Source organism: Coregonus lavaretus, assembly GCF_964263955.1.
Source record: "Coregonus lavaretus genome assembly, chromosome: 19".
NCBI lineage: Eukaryota > Metazoa > Chordata > Actinopteri > Salmoniformes > Salmonidae > Coregonus > Coregonus lavaretus.
The window spans coordinates 25,114,667-25,132,481 of NC_140006.1; the positions used below are offsets into that span (position 1 = coordinate 25,114,667).

The 17,815-nt window shown below is 42.4% G+C and overlaps 1 protein-coding gene across 1 annotated transcript in view; it reads right to left on the reverse strand.

The window, feature by feature from the left end:
- Positions 1–2,120: 2,120 nt before the first annotated feature.
- LOC311146180 (potassium voltage-gated channel subfamily B member 2-like) overlaps positions 2,121–17,815 on the reverse strand; it is a gene marked incomplete at both ends in the record, with an annotated part of 37,397 nt that continues 21,702 nt past the window's right edge. The window contains one exon of the mRNA XM_084182673.1: positions 2,121–3,974. Coding sequence (XP_084038799.1) covers positions 2,121–3,974 — 1,854 coding nt within the window. The remainder of the gene's footprint in view (positions 3,975–17,815) is intronic.

Genomic DNA, 17,815 nt, shown 5'->3' on the forward strand with positions numbered 1-17,815 from the left:
TTATGAACTAATATAAGCCTACTGTACTGTACTGTACATTACTGACAACAAATGGTACTTTGAAAGGAGGACGTAAGCCATGATATGACAAAGCTTTCAAGTTATACAAAACATGATAACTCAGTACAATAGCTATTTGCATATCATCACCTCATATATCTCCCTACTAGAAATACATTATTTATAGATCTCTATGAACCAGCCAAATTATGTAGGTTTTCGCCTTCTCATAAATTTATATTTATGAAAAGGCACACAATTCATACATTTACCAGGAATTATTACAGTCCTGATCCATTTTATCTTAGAAAAATGGAATCAATCATACAAGCAAACAAAACATAATATGGTAACATGATCTACTTTAAATAGAATATAAGCGCAGTAGTTGATATAGTTAATATACTGTATTATTCAGATTGTCTGCAGATGGCCCTCCTGATTCAGTTCAGATTTATAAGTATAGTTTATTTTAAAGCTGCAACAGTTGAGATGTGCCATGCAATACTTGAAAATGCACAATTAATTCAATAAAGATGTTACTTTCTTCAATATTAAGATGCATTCCAATCAGAGATATGCATGAATTCTTGGATTAATTAAAGTGCCTTAAAATCCTCCGTCTTTAGAGGGCAGTGTTACACTTTCTTCCTAAGTGCTGTACTGTATTGCAGGGTTTCCCAAAATCAGTCCCAGGGCCCCCCTGGGTGCACGTTTTGGTTTTTGCCCACAGCTGATTCAAATAACCAACTCATCATCAAGCTTTGATTATTTGAATCAGCTGTGTAGTGCTAGGGAAAAAACCAAAACGTGCACCCGGGGGGGATGCCCAGGACCGAGATTGGGAAACCCTGCAGTATTAGACCTACTGTGACCACAATCATCCCCATACAATATAAATTAAACTTGACACATCAAACATACACAGTAATTGTTCCAACTAGCATACATACATGTACATATCCAATACATTTTCTGCACTTCTCTATGCAAAAGGCAGCATTACAACAACATAAATACAGTGAGGAGTGTAACAACACAGATTTCCTTTGATCACAATGGATCTGGTACTCAGTAATAATACATGTCCATTTTAGTGAAGAACCTGAAAAACCATTCAGTTGAAATGATCTGTATCTCAGTGAATGAATTGCTGCTGTATGATAATATTTTCAATAGTATAATGCCATTATCTAATCACTTTTGTCATAGTGTAAATACCGGTACATGAGGTGCCATGCAATACTGATGTGGCTTGTCCATTTCCCATTCCATCGATGCAGGGTTGCACCACAACAATGCTAAACATATAAATGAGGGACATAAGCTCATTCACATGAACAGAATATAACATAGTAGAATATAAAGTATTTAAAAGCAATCATAGATAGTCATGTATAGGCTATTTTTAAAACTGTATTTTCTTATTGGTCTATTTCCATATAGGCAGATGTTTAACAATTGCTATATAATATGCTGCACTTTCTTTTCTTTTTGCTTAGTTTCATTTCTCATTTCCCTGAACTAGGAGGCCCTTGCTTGTTCCATATACAATATATCTCTCGGTTGACTTGATTGAGAACAATGCAAAATCTAAACAGATACAATAACATGAGATGGAATTGAAACTTTGCTAATTAATGCAAGTCATATCAAGTAACAGAATATGATATGACATTGATACTGCTCGACAAATGATGAGGCCTTATATAAAAATCCCAGTCTTTCCACATTCCCCTCTTCAGTCGATGTCCTTGTCCCACCACACTTCAGAAAAAAATATTCAGCAAGCTACAAAAAGAAACTTGCAATGTACAGCTAGCTACGTAAAAAGTCCAGGACCATAATGTACAATTTGTTCATAAATGTCCTCATTCATACTAGTTTTTTTTTGTTGCTCACATTGGAGCCTTATAGTAAAATCCACTGTTATAAGTTCAATGTCTGCAGCAAGCAGCAGCTCTCATAGGTCTTCAGAAACAGTGATGTTATCAGAAAAAATAATTGTCAAGCCATGCAGACAACTTATTGTTCAATACATTAGTGTGCTTCATCTTTTTGTTCTTCATAGACAAATAGAGAGTCTGTTTCATCTTTCCTTGACCTTCCACCTATACTCGTCACATGCTTGTTTCACAAGACGGAGACAGACTTCCATCCAGAACTATGTGATTTTCCATTTGGCTGTTGCCTGCCTCTCCTTCACCGTTGCCGGCAACAACCACTTCCTGAGTAGTGCAGTTGGGTGATTTAGGTGACAAAGGGCTGAAGACGGCAGCCCTGTCCATGTGATTTCCGCTGTGGCTTAAGCTGGTAGGCTGACCTTTGCCCTCTAAGCCCTGGGCTGCATCCTCTCCTTGCCCTGACTGTCCTGCCCGTGGGCTGGTCACCGGGGCCTGGCCTGGGGGTGGGGAGGGCGGGTATTCTGGTGGAGACAGAGTAGCACTGGGAGGCGTTGATGGTATCTCTGCCTGAGATTCAATGAAATTCACTTTTAGAGTTTTCGTCTTCTGTGGGTTGCCTCTGAGAGAACTGCGGATGCTTTCAACACTCATGTCAAAGCTTTGATTATCCTCCCCCTGTGATGCCCCCTCTGCATTACTTGAGACAAACTCATAAAGACCCTCCTTGATGATGGTGGCTGGCGGAACTTTCTCTTGGGTTTTTGGTTCCATAGAGGTGATCTGGCTGAGGTCGAGGGGAGGAGGAGCCTTCCGTCCTGCTACGTTAGGGAGGAGGGCACTGCTTTCTGCCACACTGAACTCTGTAGTGCAGCTAGCGAAGCTGTCCACACTGGATGGGCTCCTGAGGTCACCGCTGGCTCGTTCCCTAATTAGGGGGGGCTTTAGTCCGGAAGACACCACCCTCATTTCCATGTTCTCCTTAAGCTTCTGTCCTTGTTCATGTGGAGCTCCCGAGCCAACGTTGGCAGTGGTCGTCATCTTGTTGTACATCTCCTCCAATATCTGGGCATTCAGGTGCTGTGGGCTGGTTCTTGGAGGATTTACCCTATCTGGAGATCCCAGTTGAGCAACCTCTTTATACCTCGCCTGGGATTTTGGACTAGCCTCAGCGTTGCCGTGCCTACTGCTCCACCTACTTGGTGAGAGATGGTTATCCATTGGCTGTTTCTCGTCACCTTTCTCCACCATAACGTCCGTCAGCTCCATACTGCGAGCGAACGCATCCTTCAGATTCATAGACACAATACTGCCATTCCTCTTGGCCCGCTCCAAGGCCTCTCTCCTCTTGATGGCTTTCTCCTGTCTCTTCTGCTCCCTGTAGAACTCTGAGAAGTTGTTCACAATGATAGGGATGGGCAATGCAATGACCAACACACCTGCAATACAGCAGAGCCCACCGACTATTTTACCAAGAAGAGTTTGTGGATAAATGTCCCCATAACCTACAGTTGTCATGGTAATGGTAGCCCACCAGAATGAAGCAGGAATACTAGTGAATTTGGTGGCATCTTCGTCTTTCTCTGCAAAGAATACCAGGCTGGAGAAGATCATGATGCCCATAGCCAGAAACAATATCAACAGACCCAGTTCATTGTAACTGCGCCGAAGGGTGAACCCAAGGGACTGCAGTCCAGTGGAATGTCTGGCCAGTTTTAGAATTCTTAAGATTCTCATGATACGGAATATCTGGACCACTCGTCTGACATTCTGGAACTGCAGAACACTTTTGTTGGATTCGGTCAGGAAAATAGTTACATAGTAGGGCAGGATAGCTAGTAAATCAATGACATTCAGTGGGCCTTTGCTGAACTGCCACTTGTCAGGAGAAGAGAGGAAGCGTAGGAGGTACTCCATTGTGAACCAGGCGATGCACACAGCTTCAACATGCGCTAGGCTGGGATTGTCATTGACCTGTCCAAACTCATCAACGACTTGTAGCTCTGGCAAGGTATTGAGTGATAATGAGATTGTTGATAGAACGATGAAGAAGACAGAGACAAAGGCCAGGAACTGAAAGACAAAGAAACAAAAAAATAGAAAATGAGTCATGATCAGATAGCTGAGACAACTCTTATTACACACAAACATCAGTGTGTGTGCATGTGTGTGTATGCATACTAGTTACTTATTCTAGTTAACCTGGTATGATGATGTGAGCAATACCAGAAATGGTTTTGTAAGGCACAGATGACAGAGCAGAGTGCAATATTTCCTCCCATCCATCTAAATGTGGCCGGCAGCAGAGGCTCTATTATGGATTGATAATCAATGTTTTAAAGCAGATATCCTCTCAACTCTGCAGCACATTGGCCACTCCTTCCTTAACCCAAGAAACACTCAAATCAGAGATATATGATACAGGAAACAAACAAATCACCACTTATCACATCAGTTAATTAACAGCATATAGATTTCTGTCTGCTATTTCCTGTATGTCATGGTTCTAAGAATTCTTTGTCAACGGCCATCTTGCTCAAGTTAAATTAGCACTAACATGCGCAAACACCAAAGGTTGTTGTAGGTCAAACCTGTGAGGTGTGTGTGTGTGTGTTTGCATGTGTATGTTCACTTCTTCATCAAGACAAGGGCACAGGTTTAGTGCCCTGTGGAAATAGACAAATTCTTATTATATCTCTCTTAGCTATCCCTGGTCGGTCCAGCCACCCTCCCTCCCTGGTTCCCCAAGGCCTGTTACGCTGTCATCGCATGGGCCTGACCTCCCTGCAACTCTCTTTTAATCACGGCTATAGAGGAGAATTAACCCCAGGTTAGAAAAGCCTCAGACACCAAAATAGATCTGCATCTCCAACTCCCCCGTAGAAATACAATCAGTTGTGATTAGCAGACAGAGCCCAAAAACTATGACATGAGAATACAGTATCTGTGGGATATTCAGTCGCACAGACAGCGAAGGACAAATAAAAAGATGCCGGTTTAATTTCAACTCGTCTAAAGGATGCACAGGTGTTTGAATGAGATAACTAATTAAATAAAAAGACAGACCCCTCATTGCAGGTAATACTGTTAGGAGTTAGCAGTAACAGTTCAAGATGGGATGATTACTTTGCAAATAAAATGTAAGGATACATTTGCCTTCACAAGGTATATCCAAACAGGTCAGGCCATACTGTAGTATTTAGCACAGTTGATTTTCACATGACAACCTTGCTGCAGTGCTGCAGGACGTAACATGACTAATTGACATAACTGTGACCACTCTCTGCATCTCCAAGTGTTTTATGTGAACAAGCCCAATTTTCATATTGTCAAATGAGCAATACTGTATGTGTGCAACATAAAATGTGACAGTATGGGCTTAAGTCTCAATATTGGCATAGCAGGCTGTATTGGCAAGCATCTGTAGTGTTTCAGTGTCATTAGTCCTTTAAAATATGAGTGCAATGAAAGTGAAGGGCAGTCTTGCCAGGGACAAGTGGGGGAGCTCAAATGACTGGCTTAGAGAGCTATTGATAGGACTCTTGGCCTTGTGGCTACACAGAACAATCCCTTTCTGAAGGGGTTTCCCACATCCCATGAAGCAAATGCAATTATAGAGTTTATAAACTGTCATGGATTCTCTTATCATTTCAAACATAAATATAATATTTGTAGGCTAATACTTGCTAACTTTAAAAGTCCCTGCACATAGCCTATAGCCATACATACACACTGTGTTGCATTGATCAATGATTATGCACAATCAGCTTTCTATACACAATATCCTGTCTGCGGCTTGCATTTTCCGTGGGGGTGTTTAGAATGACAATGTTGACTGAAGAAGAAGTATCAGATTATTTTGGTTGATTCTTCCTGTTGAGGAAAGAATGAGTAACCACTTCTAACCTCTCTCTATCCTTACTATAGATAGCCACCAAATCCTATTACAATTATCCTGAAATGTCCTCCTCACAGAGACAAGCACATGCTGAAGCTCCTATACTTATGGCCCTCAGGAGAAGGGGGAGGGTTTATACCGACTTATTATACCCGCATCTACATATTAAGTGAATAAATCACAGATTTGTTGAAGAATGAAAAATGTCCAGAAGAGCACATAAGGTGATTTACAGTGAAAGTGGCCATAGGTGTGACAGCCTGTCGATGCCACGTGAGTCACTGAAAACTGCCTGCATCTGTTGCCAGCTACTTCTGAGAAAGCCTCCTGCCAAGACCGAGCCAAGGACTAGCTAAGAATCTACTGTATCACACCTGAGCACTGATCCATGAGGCAAATGGACACTCTATAATCATGATATACTGTAGAGTAGTTTGGCTCGTAAAAATTAATAAAAATGATGCTTAGAATGAGCCACAACTAGTGGGAAAACATATCTGTTGGTTCCAGTAATAAAGTACCATGATCCATACAAGTATTGGTAATGCTGATTCTTTTGAGCAATTATGTGGTTAGTAGCAATTGGTAGGCCTACTTCCTGGTATTTTGATAGTTCTATAGTTGTCATGGCGCCTAGTGGCAGCCTAGGCAGAGAGCTCATATACATTCTGTACATACAGTACCAGTCAAAAGTTTGGACACACCTACTCATTCAAGGGTTTTTCTTTATTTTTACTATTTTTTACAATGTAGAATAATAGTGAAGACATCAAAACTATGAAATAACACATATGGAATCATGTAGTAACCAAACAAGTGTTAAACAAATCAAAGTACATTTTATATTTGAGAATCTTCAATTAGCCACCCTTTGCCTTGATGACAGCTTTGCACACTCTTGGCATTCTCTCAACCAGCTTCACCCGGAATGCCAACAGTCACCCGGAATTCCAACAGTCTTTAAGGAGTTCCCACATATGCTGAGCACTTGTTGGCTGCTTTTCCTTCACTCTGCGGTCCGACTCATCCCAAACCATCTCAATTGGGTTGAGGACGGGGGATTGTGGAGGCGAGGTCATCTGATGCAGCACTCCATCACTCTCCTTGGTCAAATGGCCCTTACACAGCCTGGAGGTGTGTTGGGTCGTTGTCCTGTTGAAAAGCAAATGATAGACCCACTAAGCCCAAACCAGATGGAATGGCATATCGCTGTAGAATGCTGTGGTAGCCATGCTGGTTATTTCTATTTCAAGATGGCGCCGGATAAGATGGCTGCTGTTTTACAGCCCTCTAACCAATTGTACTATTACGTGTGTTTAATAAAATGTGTTTTTTCGCATAATGTTTCTGCCATCGTCTCTTATAACCAAAAAGAGCTTCTGGATATCAGGACAGCGATTACTCACCTCGTATTGGACGAAGATTTTTTCTTCAACGAGTCGGACGCGAAGGATATCCTACAGACATCCGACAAGGCCCAAATCCCTGTCATTTGCAGGAAAAAGAGACGGCGATATCGTGGACGTAGGTCGGGGTGCCTTGTAAGGATCCGACGGCGAGCGAGTAAACTGCCTCTTCCATCAATCCTATTAGACAATGTTCAATCATTTGAAAATAAATTATATGACCTAATATTATGGTTATCCTACCAACGGGACATTAAAAACTGTAATATCTTATGTTTCACCGAGTCGTGGCTGAACGACGACATGGACAACATACAGCTGACGGGATATATGCTACATCGGCAGGATAGAACGGCTGACTCCGGTAAGACAAGGGGTGGCGGTCTGTGTATATTTGTAAACAACAGCTGGTGCACAAAATCAAATACTAAGGAAGTCTCGAGGTTTTGCTCACCTAAGGTAGAGTATCTTATGATAAGCTGTAGACCACACTATTTACCAAGAGAGTTTTCATCTATATTTTTCATAGCTGTCTATTTACCACCACAAACCAATGCTGGCATTAAGATTGCACTCAATGAGCTGTATAAGGCCATAACTAAACAGGAAAACGCTCACCCAGAGGCAGCGTTCCTAGTGGCCGGGGACTTTTTAATGCAGGGAAACTAAAATCTGTTCTACCTAATTTCTACCAGCATGTTAAATGTGCAACCAGAGGGAAAAAAACTCTAGACCACCTTTACTCCACACACAGAGACGTATACAAAGCTCTCCCTCGCCCTCCATTTGGCAAATCTGACCATAACTCTATCCTCCTGATTCCTGCTTATAAGCAAAAACTAAAGCAGGAAGCACCAGTGACTCGGTTAATAAAAAAGTGGTCAGATGACGCAGATCCTAAGCTACAGGACTGTTTTGCTGGCACAGACTGGAACATGTTCTGGGATTCTTCAGATAGCATTGAGGAGTACACCACATCAGTCACTGGCTTCATCAATAAGTGCATCGATGACATTGTCCCCACAGTGACCGTACGTACATACCCCAACCAGAAGCCATGGATTACAGGCAACATCCGCACTGAGCTAAAGGGTAGAGTTGCCGCTTTCAAGGAGCGGGACTCTAACACGGACGCTTATAAGAAATCCCGCTATGCACTCCAACGAACCATCAAACAGGCAAAGAGTCAATACAGGACTAAGATTGAATCGTACTACACCGGCTCTGACGCTCGTCGGATGTGGCAGGGCTTGAAAACTATTACAGACTACAAAGGGAAGCACAGCCGCGAGCTGCCCAGTGACACAAGCCTACCAGACGAGCTAAACCACTTCTATGCTCGCTTCGAGGCAAGCAACACTGAAGCATGCATGAGAGCACCAGCTGTTCCGGATGACTATGTGATCACGCTCTCCGTAACCGATGTGAGTAAAACTTTTAAGCAGGTCAACATTCACAAGGACGCAGGGCCAGACGGATTACCAAAACGTGTACTCCGAGCATGTGCTGACCAACTGGCAAGTGTCTTCACTGACATTTTCAACATGTCCCTGACTGAGTCTGTAATACCAACATGTTTCAAGCAGACCACCATAGTCCCCGTGCCCAAGGACACTAAGATAACCTGCCTAAATGACTACCGACCCGTAGCACTGACGTCTGCAGCCATGAAGTGCTTTGAAAGGCTGGTCATGGCTCACATCAACATCAATATCCCAGAAACCCTAGACTCACTCCAATTTGCATACCGCCCCAAGAGATCCACAGATTATGCAATCTCTATTGCACTCCACACTGCCCTTTCCCACCGGGACAAGAGGAACACCTACGCGAGAATGCTATTCATTGACTACAGCTCAGTGTTCAACACCATAGTGCCCTCAAAGCTCATCACTAAGCTGATCCTGGGACTAAACACCTCCCTCTGCAACTGGATCCTGGACTTCCTGACGGGCCTCCCCCAGGTGGTAAGGATAGGTAACAACACATCTGCCACGCTGATCCTCAACAAGGGGGCCCCTCAGGGGTGCGTGCTCAGTCCCCTCCTGTACTCCCTGTTCACCCATGACTGCATGGCCAGGCACGACTCCAACAACATCATTAAGTTTGCCGATGACACAACAGTGGTAGGCCTGATCACCGACAACGATGAGACAGCCTATAGGCACGCCCCCATTCTCATCGACGGGCTGTAGTGGAACAGGTTGAGAGCTTCAAGTTCCTTGGTGTCCACATCACCTACAAACTATCATGGTCCAAACACACCAAGACAGTCGCGAAGAGGGCACGACAAAAAGTATTCCCCCTCAGGAGACTGAAAAGATTTGGCATGGGTCCTCAGATCCTCAAAAAGTTATACAGCTGCACTATCGAGAGCATCCTGACTGGTTACATCACCGCCTGGTATGGCAACTGCTCGGCCTCCGACCGCAAGGCACTACAGAGGGTAGTGCGTACGGCCCAGTACATCACTGGGGCCAAGCTTCCTGCCATCCAGGACCTCTATACCAGGCGGTGTCAGAGGAAGGCCCTCAAAATTGTCAAAGACTCCAGCCCACCCTAGTCATAGATTATTCTCTCTGCTACCGCACGGCAAGCGGTACCGGAGCGCCAAGTCTAGGTCCAAAAGGCTTCTCAACAGCTTCTACCCCCAAGCCATAAGACTCCTGAACAGCTAATCATGGCTACCCGGACTATTTGCACTGCCCCCCCACCCCCACCCCATCTTTTTATGCTGCTGCTACTCTGTTAATTATTTATGCATAGTCACTTTAACTCTACCCACATGTAGATACAGTGAGGGAAAAAAGTATTTGATCCCCTGCTGATTTTGTCCGTTTGCCCACTGACAAAGAAATGATCAGTCTATAATTTTAATGGTAGGTTTATTTGAACAGTGAGAGACAGAATAACAACAAAAAAATCCAGAAAAACGCATGTAAAAAATGTTATAAATTGATTTGCATTTTAATGAGGGAAATAAGTATTTGACCCCCTCTCAATCAGAAAGATTTCTGGCTCCCAGGCGTCTTTTATACAGGTAACGAGCTGAGATTAGGAACACACTCTTAAAGGGAGTGCCCCTAATCTCAGTTTGTTACCTGTATAAAAGACACCTGTCCACAGAAGCAATCAATCAATCAGATTCCAAACTCTCCACCATGGCCAAGACCAAAGAGCTCTCCAAGGATGTCAGGGACAAGATTGTAGAGCTACACAAGGCTGGAATGGGCTACAAGACCATCGCCAAGCAGCTTGGTGAGAAGGTGACAACAGTTGGTGTGATTATTCGCAAATGGAAGAAACACAAAAGATCTGTCAATCTCCCTCGGCCTGGGGCTCCATGCAAGATCTCACCTCATGGAGTTGCAATGATCATGAGAACGGTGAGGAATCAGCCCAGAACTACACAGGAGGATCTTGTTAATGATCTCAAGGCAGCTGGGACCATAGTCACCAAGAAAACAATTGGTAACACACTACGCCGTGAAGGACGGAAATCCTGCAGCGCCCGCAAGGTCCCCCTGCTCAAGAAAGCACATATACAGGGCCGTCTGAAGTTTGCCAATGAACATCTGAATGATTCAGAGGAGAACTGGGTGAAAGTGTTGTGGTCAGATGTGACCAAAATCGAGCTCTTTGGCATCAACTCAACTCGCCGTGTTTGGAGGAGGAGTAATGCTGCCTATGACCCCAAGAACACCATCCCCACCGTCAAAAATGGAGGTGGAAACATTATGCTTTGGGGGTGTTTTTCTGCTAAGGGGACAGGACAACTTCACCGCATCAAAGGGACGATGGACGGGGCCATGTCCCGTCAAATCTTGGGTGAGAACCTCCTTCCCTCAGCCAGGGCATTGAAAATGGGTCGTGGATGGGTATTCCAGCATGACAATGACCCAAAACACACGGCCAAGTCAACAAAGGAGTGGCACATTAAGGTCCTGGAGTGGCCTAGCCAGTCTCCAGACCTTAATCCCATAGAAAATCTGTGGAGGGAGCTGAAGGTTTGAGTTGCCAAACGTCAGCCTCGAAACCTTAATGACTTGGAGAAGATCTACAAAGAGGAGTGGGACAAAATCCCTCCTGAGATGTGTGCAAACCTGGTGGCCAACTACAAGAAACGCCTGACCTCTGTGATTGCCAACAAGGGTTTTGCCACCAAGTACTAAGTCATGTTTTGCAGAAGGGTCAAATACTTATTTCCCTCATTAAAATGCTAATCAATTTATAACATTTTTTACATGCATTTTTCTGGATTTTTTTGTTGTTATTCTGGCTCTCACTGTTCAAATAAACCTACCATTAAAATTATAGACTGATCATGTCTTTGTCAGTGGGCAAACGTACAAAATCAGCAGGGGATCAAATACTTTTTTCCCTCACTGTATTACCTCAACTAGCCGGTGCCACCGCACATTGACTCTGCACCGGTACCCCCCTGTATATAGCCTCCCTACTGTTATTTTATTTGACTTCTGCTCTTTTTTTCTCTCAACACTTTTTTGTTTTTATTAAAAAATAAATGCTTTGTTGGTTAAGGGCTGTAAGTAAGCATTTCACGGTAATGTCTACACCTGTTGTATTCGGCAAATTAAATTTGATTTGATTTGATTTAAGTGTGCCTTGAATTCTAAATAAATCACAGACAGTGCCACCAGCAAAGCACCCCCACACCATAACACCTCCTCCTCCATGCTTTACGGTGGGAAATACACATGCGGGGATCATCCGTTCACCCACACCGCGTCTCACAAAGACACAGCGGTTGGAACCAAAAATCTCCAATTTGGACTCCAGACCAAAGGACTAATTTCCACCGGTCTAATGTCCATTGCTCGTGTTTCTTGGCCCAAGCAGGTCTCTTCTTATTATTGGTGTCCTTGAGTAGTGGTTTCTTTTCAGCAATTCGACCATGAAGGCCTGATTCACACAGTCCCCTCTGAACAGTTGATGTTGAGATGTGTCTGTTACTTGAACTATTTAGGCTGCAATTTCTGAGGCTGGTAACTCTAATGAACTTATCCTCTGCAGCAGAGTTAACTCTGAGTCTTCCATTCCTGTGGCAGTCCTCATGAGAACCAGTTTCATCATAGCGCTTGATGGTTTTAGCGACTGCACTTGAAGAAACGTTCAAAGTTCTGGAAATTTTCCGTATTGACTGATCTTAATGTAATGATGGACTGTCGTTTCTCTTTGCTTATTTGAGCTGTTCTTGCCATAATATGGATTTGGTATTTTACCAAATAGGGCTCTCTCTGTATATCCCCCCTACCTTGTCACAACACAACTGATTGGCTCAAACGCATTAAGAAGGAAAGAAATTCCACAAATTAACTTTTAAGAAGGCACACATGTTAATTGAAATGCATTCCAGGTGACTACCTCATGAAGCTGGTTGAGAGAATGCCAAGAGTGTGCAAAGCTGTCATCAAGGCAAAGGGTGGCTATTTGAAGAATCTCAAATATAAAATATATTTTGATTTGTTTAACTTTTTTGGTTACTACATGATTCCATATGTGTTATTTCATAGTTTTGATGTCTAAACTATTATTCTACAATGTAGAAAATAGTAAAAATAAAGAAAAACCCTTGAATGAGTAGGTGTGTCCAAACTTTCGCCTGGTAGTGTATATAATCATATTTAATGCATGCAGAGTTTGCACTGGGACAGCTTTTTCATTACTTAGGAGGATACTTCTGAACAGGGCTTTAACCAGGGTTTGAGTTTTAGTTAGGTCCAGAAGGGGGGAGGGGGTTTACGTTGAAGCTCATTTACTGCATTTCTATACAATAAAACACTTTAAAATGCTATTTGGACAACAGCAAAAACAAGCAAAAATGACCCCAGCCATTTTCACCTTGGCTGCTGTAGGTTCTTTGATCTCAGTCAATCTACAAACGCCTATTAGTTATACAATTGTAATGTTATATCCCTGAAAGAGGGTAAATATGAGAAATGATTCACACTGACATGTAGCATCAGCGACTGTTCAGTCAGTTGTAATGATTAATTGCTTTTTACATAGATATCTATTTTTTCAAATTGCATAGGGTTCACATTTGTATTTCTAGGCATTATTAATAAAGCTCCGCACAAACAGACATCAATGGAGCACACAGATGACTGTATTACCACGTTCACATGAATTATTACAATATTACTTAAGATTCTGTATTAATATCAGTGATGTAATGGTAAAAAATTGTGGGTAATGGATAAGACAAACAACCACCGATATAAACCAAAACGTGTGACATTTTTAGAACTGTATTGTTTGCATTTTGATTACATTTTAATGTAGGCCTATTGGGAAGATAGGCCATGTGGAGATGTTCATATTGAAACATATCTTATTTTTTAAAGTTCCTAACAGGGGACCCCACATGCGGCCCTGACCCCAAGCTTGGGAACCATTGTACTAACCTCTCTCTCTGCTTGCTTCCTCCTTCTCTCTCTCCTATGCTTCCTCCTGCATGCATTGTAGCCTGCCTCAGCCTCACCACTGAGCACCACATCACTGTCTGTCTCAGTAGCCCATAGCTACTCTCTGTAAAGCAAAGTTATTACGAGAACTTAATAGCCTATTTTTTGCTCCTGCTGAGGTAGGCTCTGTTTAACGTTAGCTTCTTACTTCATCCTTCTAGCTGGCTAAGTAATACTAGCCATAGCCCTTCAATGTTACTGCAATAGAAGTCTCTGCCTGTAGCTAGCCACCTGACTGATTGACATACCGTGCCTTCAGAAAGTATTCATACCCCTTTACTTATTCCACATTTTGTTGTGTTACAGCCTACATTCAAAACACACAATACCCCATAATGACAAAGTGAAAATATGTTTTTAGAAATGTAAGCAAATTTATTGAAAATGAAATACAGAAACATCTAATTTACATAAGTATTCACACCCAATATATTGTAGAAGCACCCTTGGCAGTGATTTCAGCTGTGAGTCTTTCTGGGTAAGTCGTTAAGAGCTTTCCACACCTGGATTGTGCAACATTTGGCCATTATTCTTTTCAAAATTCTTCAAGCTTTGTCAAATTGGTTGTTGATCATTACTAGACAATCATTTTTAGGTCTTGCCATAGATTTTCAAGTAGATTAAAGTCAAAACTGCCACTCAGGAACATTCACAAGCATACCCATAACATGATGCAGCCACCACCACTATGGTTGAAAATATGGAGAGTGCTACTCAGGTTGTATTGGATTTGCCCCAAACATAACACTTTGTATTCAGGACAAAAATGTAATTGCTTTGCCACATTTCTTGCATTATTACTTTAGTGCCTTATTACAAACAGGATGTATGTTTTGGAATATTTAAGTAACTACAATGCTTATCATTCTCAGTTTTCTCCTATCACAGCCATCAAACTCTGTAACTGGTGTAGAGTCACCATTGGCCTCATGGTGAAATCTCTGAGCGGTTTCCTTCCTCTCCAGCAACTGCGTTAGGAATTTTTATTCCTGAACTTATTTAGGCTTGCCGTAACAAAGGGGTTGAATACCTATTGACTCAAGACATTTCAGCTTTTCATTTTTAATTAATTTGTAAACATTTAGAAAAACAATTTCACTTTGACATTATGGGGTGTTGTGTGTAGACCAGTGACAAAACATCTCAATTTAAGCCATTTTAAATTCAGGCTGTAACACAACTAAATGTGGAAAAAGTAAAGGAGTGTGAATACTTTCTGAAGGCACTGTATCTATAAGCGACTACCAGTTCTCTGAGAGTCGTTTTTTGTTTGTTCAGGGAACGTCTGTAGACACGGCAGAAGATGCGGGATGGTTTTAAGATTGCCTTTGGTCCGGCATCTCGCAAACACACTGTCAGCAGCATCTCTACTTTTCCCTACTTCTCTAGCGAGCCATCTCTGAGGTAGGGTAGTTCATTTCATGTCTCAGGCGTGAAAAACCCTTGAATGAGTAGGTGTGTCCAAACTTTTGAGTGGTACTATATATACAGCTGTGGAAATAATTAAGAGACCACTGCAAATTGTTCTTAAATCAGCATCTCTACATGTATGACAGCCATTCTATTCCAGTGTCTGTTGAATTCCAACACAGGCACACCTCATTCTACTGAATTAGGTACTGATTAGGTGATCACATGAACCAAATCTTATTTAACGAGGAAAAGTATAAAAACCACTGCTGTGGTCATCACTATCCTCTTGCAATAGGACCAGCTGAATGGCAAAAACAGTGCTAATAGTACCTCAAAAGTAATATTAATCAAAAAATAACTATAGACCATGCCAAAAGAGTTGAGAAGGAAAGTTTTGAGTGAGGAAAATAAGGGTTCAATTCTGGCTTTACTGGCAGAGGGATACAGTGAGCGTCAGGTTGCTTCCATCCTTAAAATTTCAAAGACGGCGGTTCATAAGAACAAGGTCAAGCAGCAGACATTGGAGACAACAAAGCTACAGACCGGCAGAGGGCGAAAACGACTCTCTACTGACCGGGATGACCGCCAACTCATTCGAATGTCACTCAACAACCGTAGGATGACATCAAGTGACCTACAAAAAGAATGGCAAACGGCAGCTGGGGTGAAGTACGCGGCGAGGACGGTTCGAAACAGGCTCCTAGGGGCAGGGCTGAAGTAATGCAAAGCTAGAAAAAAGTCCTTCATCAATGAGAAGCAAAGAAGAGCCAGGCTGAGGTTTGCAAAAGACCATAAGGATTGGACCGTAGAGGACTGGAGTAAGGTAATCTTCTCTGATGAGTCCAATTTTCAGCTTTGCCCAACACCTGGTCATCTAATGGTTAGACGGAGACCTGGAGAGGCCTACAAGCCACAGTGTCTCGCACCCACTGTGAAGTTTGGTGGAGGATCAGTGATGATCTGGGGGTGCTTCAGCAAGGCTGGAATCGGGCAGATTTGTCTTTGTGAAGGACGCATGAATCAAGCCACGTACAAGGTTGTCCTGGAAGAAAACTTGCTTCCTTTTGCTCTGACATTGTTCCCCAACTCTGAGGATTGGTTTTTCCAGCAGGACAATGCGCCATGCCACACAGCCAGATCAATCAAGGTGTGGATGGAGGACCACCAGATCAAGACCCTGTCATGGCCAGCCCAATCTCCAGATCTGAACCCCATTGAAAACTTCTGGAATGTGATCAAGAGGAAGATGGATGGTCACAAGCCATCAAACAAAGCTGAGCTGCTTGCATTTTTGCGCCAGGAGTGGCATAAAGTCACCCAACATCAATGTGAAAGACTGGTGGAGAGCATGCCAAGACGCATGAAAGCTGTGATTGAAAATCAGGGTTATTCCACCAAATATTGATTTCTGAACTCTTCCTAAGTTTAAACATTACTATTGTGTTGTTTAAAAATGAACATGAACTTATTTTCTTTGCATTATTCGAGGTCTGACAACACTGCATCTTTTTTGTTATTTGACCAGTTGTCATTTTCTGCAAATAAATGCTCTAAATGACAATATATCTATTTGGAATTTGGGAGAAATGTTGTCAGTAGTTTATAAAATAAAACAAAAATATTATTTTTACCCAAACACATACCTATAAATAGTAAAACCAGAGAAACTGATAATTTTGCAGTGGTCTCTTAATTTTTTCCGCAGCTGTATCTATATATAAAAAACAAAAGTTTTAGAACACCTACTCATTCAAGGGTTTTTCTTTATTTTTACTATTTTTTACATTGTAGAATAATAGTGAAGACATCAAAACTATGAAATAACACATATGGAATCATGTAGTAACCAAAAAAAGTGTTAAACAAATCAAAATATATTTTATATATTTAAGATTCTTCAAATAGCCACCCTTTGCCTTGATGACAGCTTTGCACACTCTTGGCATTCTCTCAACCAGCTTCATGAGGTAGTCACCTTGAATGCATTTCAATTAACAGGTGTGCCTTCTTAAAGGCAGGGGGGTATACAGAAGACCAAAGTCCATATTATGGCAAGAACAGCTCAAATAAGCAAAGAGAAACGACAGTCCATCATTACATTAAGACATGAAGGTCAGTCAATACGGAACATTTCAAGAACTTTGAAAGTTTCTTCAAGTGCAGTCGCAAAAACCATCACGCGCTATGATGAAACTGGCTCTCATGAGGACCGCCACAGGAATGGAAGACCCAGAGTTACCTCTGCAGCAGAGGATAAGTTTAGAGCCTCAGAAATTGCAGACAAATTCAATGCTTCACAGAGTTCAAGTAACAGACACATCTCAACATCAAATGTTCAGAGGAGACTGTGTGAATCAGGCCTGGTCGAATTGCTGCAAAGAAACCACTACTAAAGGACACCAATAATAAGAAGAGACTTGCTTGGGCCAAGAAACACGAGCAATGGACATTAGACCGGTGGAAATTTGTCCTTTGGTCTGGAGTCCAAATTGGAGATTTTTGGTTCCAACCGATGTGTCTTTCTGAGACGCGGTGTGGGTGAACGGATGATCTCCGCAGGTGTATTTCCCACCATAAAGCATGGAGGAGGAGGTGTTATGGTGTGGGGGTGCTTTGCTGGTGACACTGTCTGTGATTGATTTAGAATTGAAGGCACACTTAACCAGCATGGTTACCACAGCATTCTGCAGCGATACGCCATCCTATCTG